Genomic DNA, 14,029 nt, shown 5'->3' with positions numbered 1-14,029 from the left:
TTTTTGGATTTGCTTACTGTCGCTTCGCGGTTCGTTGATCAAACGACAATGCCTGCACAGATGCTTCCTTGTAGTAGCAACGTAAAGACACGCAGGTAGTTTCGAGCTGCTATCACCTTGCGCAGGTAGGGGCATTGTTCAACGACGAGTGATTGACAGATTGCTGCGAATCTGCCCGCGTTCCAATCCCTTCACCCCGCCCCTCTTGCCTGTCTGAACTAATCAGGAATCCGTGAGCCGAAACAGGGCCCGCCCACCACCCACCGCTACAGTTTGCTAAGTAGAAGTCACGTTGAGTCAGAGGAGCAGCGGAGAGCGCTATCCTTTTACAGCAACAACAAGACATCTGATAGTGGTGAATGTGCGTGTTTTTTTTCGCATGGCGAACGGAAACCTGATCGGCTAAAGCCTGTCGAAACCAGGAGGAGTGACTAGCAGGAAGCATTGAAAAAATGTCTTCTTCCTCAAACGAAGTCAGAAGTGCAGGCGAGATCAAGAAAGAGAATGTGTCCTCGGGAGAGGAGCCGGAGCTGCTAGCGCTGAATCCTGCGCTGCTGCCTATGGAGCATGCCGACCAGGTGCACACTGAACTCCTGCTCTCTGCTTCCTCCGCCTTGGCTTTTTCCCCAGAGCAAGTGGCGTGTGTGTGTGAAGCTCTGCAGCAGGGGGGTAACCTGGACCGCTTGGCCAGGTTTCTGTGGTCATTGCCCCAGAGCGACCTTCTACGTGGCAATGAAAGCATCCTGAAGGCACAAGCCTTAGTTGCCTTTCACCAGGGACGGTACCCGGAGCTTTACAGCATTTTGGAGACCCACAACTTTAGCCCGTGCAACCACTCGTGTCTTCAGGATCTGTGGTACAAGGCTCGTTACACAGAGGCGGAGAAAGCGCGTGGTAGACCACTTGGAGCCGTGGACAAGTACAGACTGAGGAGAAAATACCCGCTGCCCCGGACGATCTGGGACGGGGAGGAAACTGTCTACTGTTTTAAAGAGAGGTCCAGAAACGCTTTAAAGGAACTGTATAAACAGAACCGTTACCCGTCCCCAGCCGAGAAAAGAAACCTAGCCAAAATCACGGGGCTGTCCCTTACCCAGGTCAGTAACTGGTTCAAGAACAGGCGACAGAGGGACCGGAACCCATCCGAAGCGCAGTCCAAAAGGTAAGCTGGGGGTTGAAGCACATGCAGCCACTAAAATTAAAGACAGCTGGATAAGTATACCATGCATGTTAGGGATCAAAAAGATCCAGTGCCCTGTAAGTATTTACGGTTTCGGCGTAACATAGTGACGGTCAAAACTTTTGTCTTTTTGTTAACAGTAGTACTTTATTTGACAGAGTTAATCATTGATTACGAATATGTTCCCCTGGAGAAGCATGGCAGCCACGACACTGCTGTGTTTTGAAACCTGATTCTGTTCCCATTCAGATCGGATTTCAGTATAAATCTGGATAGAGGAAGGCAACATGCTTTACTGAACCGCTTTATGCTATCAGAGCTACGTAGGATCAGTTTTAAGTTTAATAACTATTATTATTATTATTTTAACAATTATCGTCCGATTTAAGTCCATTTTGAAATTTTAAGAAACCAATCGGCTGATGGGAATTATAATTCCATAAATAAAAAGAACCGATTTGGTTATTAATGAATTCGGTAGTAGCGTCTTACTTCGTGCCCGCCGAGATAAATGGCAACATCGAAAATACTTTGGTGAGTGGGATAATAGCAGGCAACAGGATTACGTTTACTATGTCGACTACAATTTAAAGATTGCCTCTTGGCAATAAAAATGAAATTCCACAAGCGCAAAACGGAGTTTCTTTCAGAAAATAAAGCAGCGTACGATTCATTGCTTAGATACCTCTCCCATTCTCTAGACGGAGCTTAATTCTAAAAGTACTTGGCCACAATCATCGTAGCCACAAAGTTTTGTTTACTTCAGTTACAAGAGACGCAGAATATTCTCTCTTCCCATGGAAAGTTGTCCGTAATGCTCCTGTCCTGGGGCGTGGGTTACTTAAAAGAACGCCCGCCATTGTGCGATTCCTGGGTTCATTTGCTCTTCCAAAAAAAAAAAAAAAAACACACACACACAGTCACCAAGCACCTGGTGGAGGTGACCTCTGCTGCGGGACCGAATCCATTTTCTTTTCGAAGCTGATGTCATAAATCGCCTCCGGCCTCTTGGGTAAAGAGGACGCTTTTGTAGCCACCCGTAACTCTTCACAAATGGGAAAGTCAAAAATTCCCCTTTAATGAAGCCTAAAGTGAATCTCCCGTGTGCGTATGCTTGTGTTTTTTAAGCACAATATACTGCCGTCACTTATTTTGTTATTAGCGGTAAAATTTGGCAGTCCATAATTGTGTGGTGAGGGGCAGAGGGCATGGGGTGTTACGGGACAGAGAACTTTTGCTGGCATACTTAAAAGTGTAATTGGGGGTGGGCATCCGTTTGTTGAACTACATTACCAGCCCCTCAATAGATCTCTTTGTATATTTTGGTTTTTATTCTCCAGTAGTACTAGAAACGCATCTGCTCCACTCCCTGCAGCAAATGGCAGTGTCCTTGTCCAATTCTTTTACACTGTACAAAAGACCTCTTCAAAAGACATTCTTATAGTTACATGCGCAATAATTATAATTTCAGGTAATTAAAAAAAAAAAAAATTAGGTAATATTACAATTTGTACCATTTTGCTTTTAGTAAAGTTAAAAAGGAATAGTCTCGGACTGAAATTTGGTTAAGGATGTTTTGAGAACACTTTAGTTAAAAATCCTAATTTATTACAATAATGCGTACAATGCATCTGATTTTCCACTTTTCATAGGCATTTATAAGTGTACAGTTCATACGTTTGTCTTTAGTTGAGAATTAACTGTATTTGTTTGCTAAATTTTTATGATGTGTTCATTGAGACGTATTTTAAATTTGCAGTCTTTAAATCCTAAGCGCACACTTTATTTCACCCATATTATTGTAAAGGGTCTGCGCTTTCACATTTTTCTGGGTAATGACGAACTGTACCACCGAACTTTGTAACACGATTCACAGATTCCATGTCCAGTTTTAAAATGAGTGAAATACACTGCGCTTAGAGGCTATTGTCGGCGACCATTTGTGACTTGGCGCAGATGTGCCATTTGCTGCGGAATTCTTTATTACGCCAAATGGTCGCAGGAAAAAAAAAGAAAGATTTATTGCCCTTTTAAAATCCCGTTAAGGTAGCCCCCCTCTTCGCTGAAGCCTCACGAGTTGGACTTTTTTTTCATTTGTTATATGAATGTATTTTTGGGATTTAGGCGCTAGGTGAGGCGAGCATGCGTTTACGTTATTAATAATTACTAAGGAATGTAGTCACATCAGCGGTGCAGAGGCATTTGGTCCAAGTAAAGTTTATATAAAATGATCAGAGAGATGGAAGTAAATTGAACACTCACATTTTAAACACTTCGATTATTTGACTGTTCTTTGTCAAATAGTTTAGCTATTCGAACAAAAGAAAAACAAACAAATGCTACAAAACTTACAAGTCCTTAAGTTATAAATTGCACAAGGTGTCATTTTGACACAGTAAAATAAAGGGTATAATAATAATTTCCGAAGCACTCAAATCCCCACCCCCCGTTACCTCCACCGGGCATAACTTATTATCGCATCATACCAAGCAGGGGTCTTAAATTTACTGCCTGGAGTGCTCCTCTGGTCTTCTGATTTTTCACTTTTTTCTAAGCACTCATTTACTTACCAGAAATGAGTCAAATTAAATGAGTAATCAGACACAGTTTCGAACATTCTGCAGAGCCATATATTTAATGTCAGTGTATATTTTAAAGTGTCTTTTTATTTTTTGAGATGGTAAAAAAGTATTACATATCAATTGGAGGTATTAAGCTCAATTGTATACAGGAATAACCCATTATCATTAAAGCATTTCAAGAATAGTTTGAGATTTTTCATGGGTAATGGATTTGGAGATTAATTAAAATATTTCTTTAAACAAAACAAAAGAGCTACTGAAAACTTTTTTTAAATAAATCCAAAACGACCTAGCATTGCTTTATCACCCAGACATGGCATCATGGTATCTGTATATGTCACTTAAATAGGATACCACCTTGTTTCACTGATATTTACACTTAAATAAAAATATATATATTTATATATACATATATGTATATATGTGTATATAATATATATATATATATACACACATACACACACACATATATAATATAATATACAGTATATATATATATATACGTGTGTATATACTGTATTTATTTTTCTCAAAATGCGGTTTAAAATTTCTTTTAATTACAAAATAAAAATGACATGTGCTGAAATTCTTTAAACCGATTTCCCCTATCCTTTAAAAATCAAAATGAATTTTAACATTCCAAGCATCTTGAATAGCCAATTCTCCTTTTTTTTTTTTTATTTATTTTTTTTTTTAAATATATACTTACTTTTGTTATTGCTGCACTAAGGCACTACTAATGAAAGTATAGATTATTATATACATTTTTTGGAAAGCGTTCAGGTTTAAAATTTGTGGCTTTGTAAAGTAAAAAGCATGTAGTTTGTGTGTCTTTTTTTTTCCTACCAGTTTTAGGTCACTGTATGACAAGGATGGGGTGTTTAATTGGTGTCTTACCACTCTCTATTGCACTTACCTAGATGTACATAACACATCTGCACTGACTGAGTGACTAAATTAAATGAAGATAAACTAAAAATGCTCTATATGCTTTACAGAGTATTAACAATAATGTAAGTTAAAATGTGAGAGAAGAAATCCGGTTCTGTATTACATTGTATACCTAACTATATGCCAGAAATAATCAACTGGACAGTGTTAAATATAGGAATTGGATGATTTTTTTTTTTTTTTTTGCTAATTGACCTATTTATTTACATTTTCTTTATTTTGTGGGTTTTAAGGTACAGTATCAATACTGCCGACACAATGCAGTACTTCAGGTGCTATATCTGGCAGACATATGCAAAAGTCTCTCCTCCATGTTTGTTTTATATCCCCAAGAAGATATCAATTATTTGATTGATGTAAAGCGTTAGTTTCAATGTTTTCACTTTGTATATGGTGTAACTATTAAACCTCAGCCCTATCTTATTGTGAAACTCAGCAAGTCGCTTCACCGTCAAGAGGCTCCAATTGCAGAAGTACCTCAACAACTTCACTTTCTTTGTAGGCTGCTTTGGATCTAGTTCAATAAATATATGCCTGATATAAACAATGTTACATTGTCATATTAGTAAAGATGACTCTGTGTTGTGGTCCTGGACAGAGGCTTTGGAAAACAAAACAAAAAAAAATAGGTAAAATGGTTAGCCAGGAAAGGCTGGTTTGCCAGCTGGAACATGTATTAAATAAGCTATGTCGACTTTGTTCTGGAGCTTAAAGAACAAGCTGCGGTGGATTTGAGCAGGCTTGTGCCGTAATGAGTTGCAGAGACCATAGAAATGCTTACTCTGCATTTGTATCTTGACGTTGTACACGCCAGTACAATGCTGCTGTTGTTTGCTGTCCTTTGGGTATCCTCCTTGTTTAGTGTTTAGTCTTTCCTGCTTCTTCTTGCAAATTGTCTTATGATGTAATACAATGCTATAAAAAATATTTGTTATGGAAGACACTATATAAAGAATTAGACATCTTCTCTTTCAAATTCCTATCTATGTATTTATTTACCTGTTTTTGTTTTATTTATTTCAGTGAATCTGATGGCAACCATAGCACTGAAGATGAGTCCAGTAAGGGGCAAGATGATCCTTCTCCTCGGCCCTTGTCTAGCTCTTCTGATGGGCTAGCCAGTCACAGCAGCATCCAGCTATCAAGTGACTCGGAGGGTCTGATCATCCAACAACTAGGGGATGCAAAACTGCCATCCACCTCCCCTGGTGCAATGTTCAATGGGGGTCTGGTGACGGCCAGTACACCCACTGTATTCCTTAATGGCAGCTCTTATATTCAGACCCCCGGGAATGTTCTCTTCAATGGACTGAACATGGGAGGGACACAAGCTGTGGCACTAAACCCCCTTAGAAACAGCAACCCAATTGTAAACAGCAGGGCAGAGAATGGTGAGCTGGTGCTACAAGACAAAGACATGAAAATTCACGGGCCGAATTCGATCATGTCCTACAACGTCAGTTTGCCAGGTGCCCCCTTTCCAGTGAGTGTTAGCTCCAGTGAGATTAAAATCGGGAGCACACAAACTGTATCATCTCAGGATGGGGCGTCAGTGCTTACTTTTACAACATGTAATGGGCCTCTTCAAGTCAATCAGTACAGTGTGGTTCAGCTTCCTACCTGTGACACAAATGGGCAGCAAGTTAATGGACTTCCTTCTTTTCTTATGCCATCTGTCACAACAGCACCTCCACAAGGTATAGTAGCTTAATTTCCCTAAAAAAAATTTTCCTAATCAAAGACTCAGAAACAGAATAGAGATGGGAGAAATGGGAGTGAGGGTGGTGAAGATACAGGATGCTCTTACCATTCTCCCCCAGTTACTGTGACTAGATTAGTGGATATGTTCATCCAACTTTTGACATATCTGTTATGGCCATGTCCTCCATTATGCCTCTTCTGGTGATTTAAAGATATCCATGTAACAGCCCAGGCCTAAATGACTAGCGTGTTTTTCTTCTTGTGTGTATTCAGTTCTGTAATATACTGCATGGTTGGGCTATGCCCGAATCGGAGCAAGTTGCCAATGAAAGAGGCAAAGTACTGAAGATAATTAGTCCCTTTCTCACCCCTCAACACTGAAGCAGATTTTTACAGAAACACACATACTGTACTGTTTACTCAAATTTTAAAGAAAAAGAAGTTCTTTTAGAGGCACCACATTGTATTAGAATATTTGACACAAGGGAAAAAAAACATTCAATTTTTCAACTTGCTTTTTAATGACAAGACCATGACGAGAGGGAATTGTATTTAGTGTTCTGATTGACACACCAGTCCATGACTAGGTAGACACACTCACCCCAACAATTGTACTTGTATACAATATCAGACCTATTTAGATTTCCTGTGCATGTCACTGAGGTGTGGCTGGAAAATGGAATACAGGATAACCCAAGTGGACAAGAGGAGAGCACACAAACTCCACAGTATGAATTTACATTCCCCAAGCCAGATTATGGGGATAGGAGCCTATCGCAGCAGTAGGCAAGAAGCAGTTCTAAACATGGAGGCAGTTCATGACAGGACTCACTCTCACATGCACCCAGCCGTACTCGCACAGTTTTGTCCAAACCTCATTTCTTAAAAAGAACAACGAATGTGAATAGCCAAATGTCATTCTTCCCAGAGTTTTAACCAAACCTTGCAGTTTGAGCTGCAAGAGGTAAATCTATATTTATCTTTGTCTTGGCAGTGCAGTACAGCCTGGTGGCTAAGGCTCAAGAACTGAAAACCACAATGTTCAATTCCTGCCACTAACGTCCAGTATGATCCTGCAGTGATCACATTTTAACAATGTAAAATATGTTTTAATGAGATCCTTCGATCTGTTTGTTGGAACAGATAACATTGTAAGCTAAATTATACAGAGATACAATTATCTAAGGGTCTGCTCCATACCTCCACTGTGCACTATAACGCACAGAGTGTCCTCCCTCATTTTCACTGCTTTGGTGACCCGGTATATCTTGTTTGTTCTCGCAAACCCTGGGCGGGCAGTCATGTGATGCTCTGGTCTTGTTTTACCGGACTTGGTAATGCTGCATGCTTTCTAAACCTCCAGCTTCCTGGATTCTTCCTGAGTCGATGCCAGACTTTCAATTTGTGCATTCTTGCTTTCATTGACTCTTTGCAATGTGAGGACTGGAGGAGCTTTAATCAGGATGCTGCTGCCTTGTCAGTTTTCATTTTTAGTATTAAGAGTCAATACTTTCAAAGGGAGAGGATTTATTGATTTATTTATTGGTGTTTGTCAAACATGTAACATTCCACTAGGCCTTGTGATTGTGACAGCCGGGTTCTGTTTAGCCTTGTTCTTTGTAAGCAGGTATGGGTTCATTTCTTCCTATCTGAATTTAGTTCTGGTAGAATGTCAGCCTTTTGATTGTACTCGGTGGCATTCTCACATTTACTATTATGGGTTGCGTTATTATTCACAATATCCAAAAATAAGGAAAAAAAATAAGAGTACAGTACAGCTAGGTTTCTTCATTATTTCAACAAAGTCTCCGACATTTCCAGTTTTGCCCTAATTCAACCTTGGTTGTTGTTACTTTCACTTCCATTATGTACAAGTCAAATTCTGCATTAAATCACAAGTTGTAATTGAAGAGCAATTTAGGTTTAAGTGGGAGGGAACACAAGACGGCCATGTTTATTAAAAAAAAAAAACAAAGAAAAACAAAACACTTATACACCATCAAAATCATCTGTTTTATTGGCTCGTACCATCTCTTTGTGTATCTCTCCGTCTGTCTCCTCAAGACTTGCAAATGATAACCTCAGAAACCTATTTTAAATGAAATAATTTTTTACGTTAATTAGTAAAACATCCGCTCGTTCCTTTTTAAACGTTTTGCATTTGTGTTTATAATCATTTACACTGTGCAGTGGCATTTACCTTTTATCATTTGTATGTATGGACTATATGTATTTTTGTCTAAAATATTATACTGTAGGTTTTATAATCTACAGTATCTAATTAATCTAATTTGTAATCTAATATACAGAATATGTATATTTGCTACCTACTGTATATGTGTAACATACATACATACATACAAAGCCTTTATTTTGTAGAAGTCCTTTCATCAGTACACTGCACCTGAAGGCTCTTCTCTTGCCCACTACAGTGCACTTGATTTTATATTTCTCTGGCAGGTTAAAACATTGAGTAGCTGGGACTTCAATCAGCATCCAATCCAGTGCCTTAAGCACTAGGCTGTACCTCTGCAGGAGTCATTTTTGATAATACAAAATCTGTTTATTCATTTTTACCTGAATGTCTGTTTCATTTTTAACTGCAAGCTTGCTTTAACATTGTTTATGTAGAAATGACAGAGGTGGCACAAGGCTTCAAAAGGTTTCATTGCCATCTCAGTTTTCTGGGCTGCAAGCCATACCGTGTGGAGTTTGCATTTTCTCTTAGTTTTCATGTCTGTTTTTAACTATTGGCCTTCCAAGAGAGACACAATTATTGAAGTCATTCAGGAAATCCAAATTGGCCTAGTGTCAAGGGGTATGGTGAGTGGCCCATCCAACAGATTGGTGTTCTACCAGATTGTGGAATGTGGAGAAACATTTAAGAAAACCATTTGATTTGTGCATTTATAATGTTGTAAAGGTTTTATCTTTACAGTATTAATAACATGATATATTTGATAATACGTATAATAGATTGGAAAGGTAAGGTGGCAAAGTGTTTGGTTCTGCTGTCTCATACCTACGTTGCTGTGGGCTTGAATCACAGTCTGGTTAGTGGCAGTGGGGCCTCTTCATGTGTTCATCTTATCCATAGGACTTTTCCCAGAGTTCTACATGTTTTACATGCTGCATGCAATACATTTGGCGCTTCCAAATTGGCCTGGAACAAGTGACAATGACAGTGAGAGTATGAGTGCTTATGTGTGCCTTGTGCTGGACTGGCCTCCCATCCAGGGTTGGTTTATACCTTGTCCCAGTCACTACCAGGATCAGCTCTGTGTTTCTCAAAATGAAAAAGTTAAATGTAAATGGATACAGATAACAGACTTGAACCTTTGCATACTCTTCATTATTACAGAAGTCATGTTTGTATCCTTCCGTTAATTTACAAGTATTCATCTACAGTTATCGTGTAAAAGAACTGATTCTGCAGATGTTTTATTAAGTTTGTACAGTGGTCGATTGGTGGCACTTTTTTGAAATGCTTTGTTTTATTTTTTATACCTGTATTATTAGTATTTATGAAAGCTTTGTTCTTTTACATTAAGGAAAGTCTGCAATTGTGAAATAAGATATGTTCAAAAATATAAAAGAACAGTGTTTTTAATAGATACTCGCAGGTGGCATTTGAACCCCTGCCTTCTTGAGTATACATTAAAGGTTAAGATATTGGTATGAGAAAACCGACATACCTTTTTCTTGTAGGAAAAGCAATGCAGGTAATTTATACTTTGAAAAATATACTAACTGTTTACTCCGACCACTTAAAATGACTTATGAAGAAAAGTGAGATTACAGATGGCATATCTATGCAGACTCCTTATTGCATGTGTGTATGTGTTGGCTGATCCTGGCACCACGCCATCACTGAGCAGCTCCTGCATGGTCTCTCTGCTCCAGGCTTGGCTGTTCGGTGCATTGTGATGCAGACCCTATGCAGCTTGCTGCAGTGCACCATTTCAAGGTGAGCTCGTTCAAGCTGAGCATCTAAAGAAAGTCTAACAGAGGAGAAGGTGCTAGTTGTTGTTCTGACTAGTAGCAAGTGACGTTTGGGCCTGCATGGGGGAAGGATGGAAGAATTGGTGACATCCACTGCAGTTAACCTTGAAATAAATGATGACTGAATTTTTTTTTTTATTATTATTATTTCTAAGGCCAGTGTCACTGTGAGACAAGAGAGGCATGGTGGTGAAGTGGTTAGGACTGCTGCCTCACAGAACTGAAGATCTTGCTTCAGTGGCTTTGCAGTGTCCATGTGGAGTTTTTACATTCTCTTGGTGTCTTTAGGGGAGTTTCTTTACGTACTGCGGTTTACTTACACATTCCAAAGTTGTGCTTTGTAGGTGCCTTATTATGAGTGACAGTGGTTGTGTGTCAGACATGCAGTGTTTGATCATCAGGTGTCCCAGCCAAGATAAGTTCCTCCCTTCCCTCATGCCCAGGGCTACTGGTATAGACAGTCACTACCCATGGACCTGTAATAAATGGGGCTCAGTAATTGTATAAATACTTTAACTTGTTGACTTGTTTAATATAATTTGTTAATTAACTTGTTCAGAGTGATTTAATTAATTTATGCCTCTTTAAGTTCTGCCTTTTTTCCACAATATCTCTAATTTAAAGCTTTCACTTGTCTGAGTGTGTATCTCCTTCCACAATAGTAGGATGTGAAGGGAAGAAACCGATCAGTAAATCGTGTCACTGTTTGTCTTTTAGGTAACCCTTTAATGAACTCCACACACCCTGAGCAGACAGAGGCCTTCTCCAGCGGACAGTCATCCACTCCAAATTTACAGCACAGAAAATTACTCCTCAGTCCTCTGCAGCCCAGCCCAGTGCTGTACTCCCCACCCAGTATGCAACAGATGGTGGCATCCATTAAGCAGGAGCCACCCGAGGGAGGTTTCACCTTCTCTCATCTAATGCCTGTTGACCAAAATGGCCAAATTAGTGTGAGCACATCCTCTATGAATGTTTCTGGGTTGGCGATAGACACATTGAGTCCTAGCTTCTCGGTCATCTCCACTCCTGGACTTGGTTCGTCTGGCTCTTTGAACTCAAGCAGCTCAGGCAGCATGTCTTCTACTCAAAGTAGCCAGCCTACGTCTCCAGCAGACAGCAGCCCCTCCAGCGAGGCAGCAGGTAGCAGCAATGGTTATGCAGCTCTGCACGATACTCCATTGACAACCACAGCTGGCCAAGGGACGTTTACCGTGTTCTCCACCCAGCAGGGATTAGCTGGAGAAAGTGGAAGAGGAACTGATGATGACAGAACAAACCAGCACCTTCCTCATGACTACAGCCACCAGCAGAGCACCATCCAACAGCTACTGCCAGCTTTGAAGGGGAACTTCTTGTCCATCTCAGAGGGCAGATCCAGTGAAGACATGATAATTCTGGAGTCCAAGTCCAAATGTGCAGTTAGTGAAATGGTGAGGGTCATCTGTGGACAAATGGAAAATGAGGACAAGCAGCTGGCCAAACTTCAGAATGTGCAGATGGAAGAAGACATTAGTGAGATATAATAACACTTATGGGGAGGGCTGGGGGGATTGGGTGGAACATCAACTTTCATTAGAAAATGCTAAATTATTCATGAGGAAACACTTTGAGTCAGACTGCAATGGTCAAGCCACAGCCTTGGGTCTTCCAATGCAATAAGGATGGCTTCCAAGAGCATTTCTTTTTTTGTCAATTCTTAAAAAAAACATTGATGACTCTGATGTTTATTAATTATATTTAAACAAAAAGAACATACAGAAAAAAACCTGATGTATCAGCAGGCCAAGGAAGAAAGGAGGGAGGGTGAATCCACATTAACAGTGTGCCAGTTTCGCAGAATGTGGGGAGAGAATAAAGGAAACTGAAAGGCTTCTTACAGCACCATCTCCTTCTAGAGCATCTTCCCAGTTTCTCCTTGGCTCTGGTACCAGGGATCCTTTAGACCTGAGTTAGCTTTGTCGACCATGAGGACATTTTTTTTTTTTTACCTTTTTTATGGGCTGCTTTTCTTTTGAACTGTTTTTATATTTATTATTATTCATGATTTTATTTATTTAAGTTCACAAACCTGGGAGTATAGTGGCAGTCTTTTACTTGGAGGAGTAGGGAGGCAATATAGGAAGGTGCCCACAGGTAAAACTCTCCATCTGCAAGAATTAGGAATGGGAAATGGGGGAGAGGGGCAGAGAAAGTTGGTGATCCATGTGCAGTGGGATGGCAATACAACTTGGGGAAAAAAAAAAAATAATAAGACCATACATGCAGCCCTTTTAGCTGCTGAGACTCGCTGATGCACTCTTGTTTTGCATTTTTGTCTGGGTTTATTTTTACATTGGGAAATGTGAAAAAAAAAATTTGAATATTCTAACCGGCTGAAGGATTGTTATTCTGCATTGTTAGGATGGGTACATAGTGGATTCCCTTTTTATTTATTTATTTGTATGCGTAACCTGTGTAGGTGCCTTTCTCTACATCCAAACTTTGCACTCGGAGAGCTGCTTTAATGCAGCAGAATGTAATAGCGCTGACCTTCTAATGGCTGTGAAGACAATTTTCGTATATCCTTTTACACATCACATTATTGACAGAACTGGCCATTAAAGGTCTCTCTTTCAGAGGCAGTAATAGTGCATCCTCTTTAATGCTTAGCCTTTAAACCGCTTTAAAAAGCTCAATAATATGCAACTAGTGGGGAGGGGGAGTTGGAGTTCTTATTTGTTTGACTTTTCAATACCCACCTCGCTTGTTAATTGACCAGTATGCGCTACCCATCATGCAAATGTCACTTTGGAAAGAGTCTTGTCGGCAAGATTTCAGGGCAAACAAGATGAAAGTAAACACTAAAGCTTCAGTGATATCTGCACCCAACATCCTCTCCCCCATCCCACCCTTTTTAGTTGAACACTGACCCCCCTTTTTAAATATTCTCAATATCTTTTCTTTTTTTTTTTTTGCATTTAGTGCGTAGTTTCTTTTTTTTTTTCTTATCATGTGCATGGTTACCTGAATTTAATAACTCATGCATCTGTACTCCAGTTAACGTGCCTTATGTCTCTTTACAAATGAAGTGATACGTTTGACCACTTTTGTAGAAACCCAAGTATCATGCTGCACTATTTGGTGATGGTACAATGAGTATGTCAGGCAAAGTTTCACATGCTCAACTGTTAAACCAAAGATCCGTTTCCTACAGATTTGTTTGTTATGTACTGTAATAGATTTTATGAGTGAAATAATAGGGTTTTTTTGTTTGTATTCTGAAATGTTGTGAACTTATTTTTCTAAACACTATACTCAATAAAACTTTATATTTATACGTATCACACGATTGCTGAATTGGTTGCATTCTTCCCTACATCTTACCGAAAACATTCGATGTTAAGCCATAAAAGAGAAGAGATAAAGTAAGTATATCCTCTATTATTTGTATGGTTTATGTATTGAGAAAAAGGTAACAATCATGTAGTTCGCCGAAAATTGGGTAAATGTGGCCTCAGTTGACCATTAAAAATGGGTTTAAATGTCTAATTATCAAGTTAACAAAAAGGAGTCAGCCTACAGATTGTCTGATTTTACTGCTTCCACATCAGTTTAGAAGACCGGTTGAGCC

At 39.5% G+C, this 14,029-nt stretch overlaps 1 protein-coding gene across 1 annotated transcript; it reads left to right on the top strand.

Moving 5' to 3' along the window:
• Window positions 1–293: 293 nt before the first annotated feature.
• On the top strand, window positions 294–13,739 carry six4a (SIX homeobox 4a). The gene is made up of 3 exons (XM_039741336.1): window positions 294–1,162; window positions 5,737–6,410; window positions 11,134–13,739. The coding sequence occupies exons 1-3, from the start codon at window positions 453–455 to the stop codon at window positions 11,940–11,942; spliced, it is 2,193 nt and encodes a 730-aa protein (XP_039597270.1). The 5' UTR covers window positions 294–452; the 3' UTR covers window positions 11,943–13,739.
• Window positions 13,740–14,029: the final 290 nt, after the last annotated feature.

This window comes from Polypterus senegalus, chromosome 18 (assembly GCF_016835505.1).
Source record: "Polypterus senegalus isolate Bchr_013 chromosome 18, ASM1683550v1, whole genome shotgun sequence".
In the NCBI taxonomy this organism is placed as follows: Eukaryota; Metazoa; Chordata; class Cladistia; order Polypteriformes; family Polypteridae; genus Polypterus; species Polypterus senegalus.
This window is presented reverse-complemented; position numbering and strand designations above follow the sequence as displayed.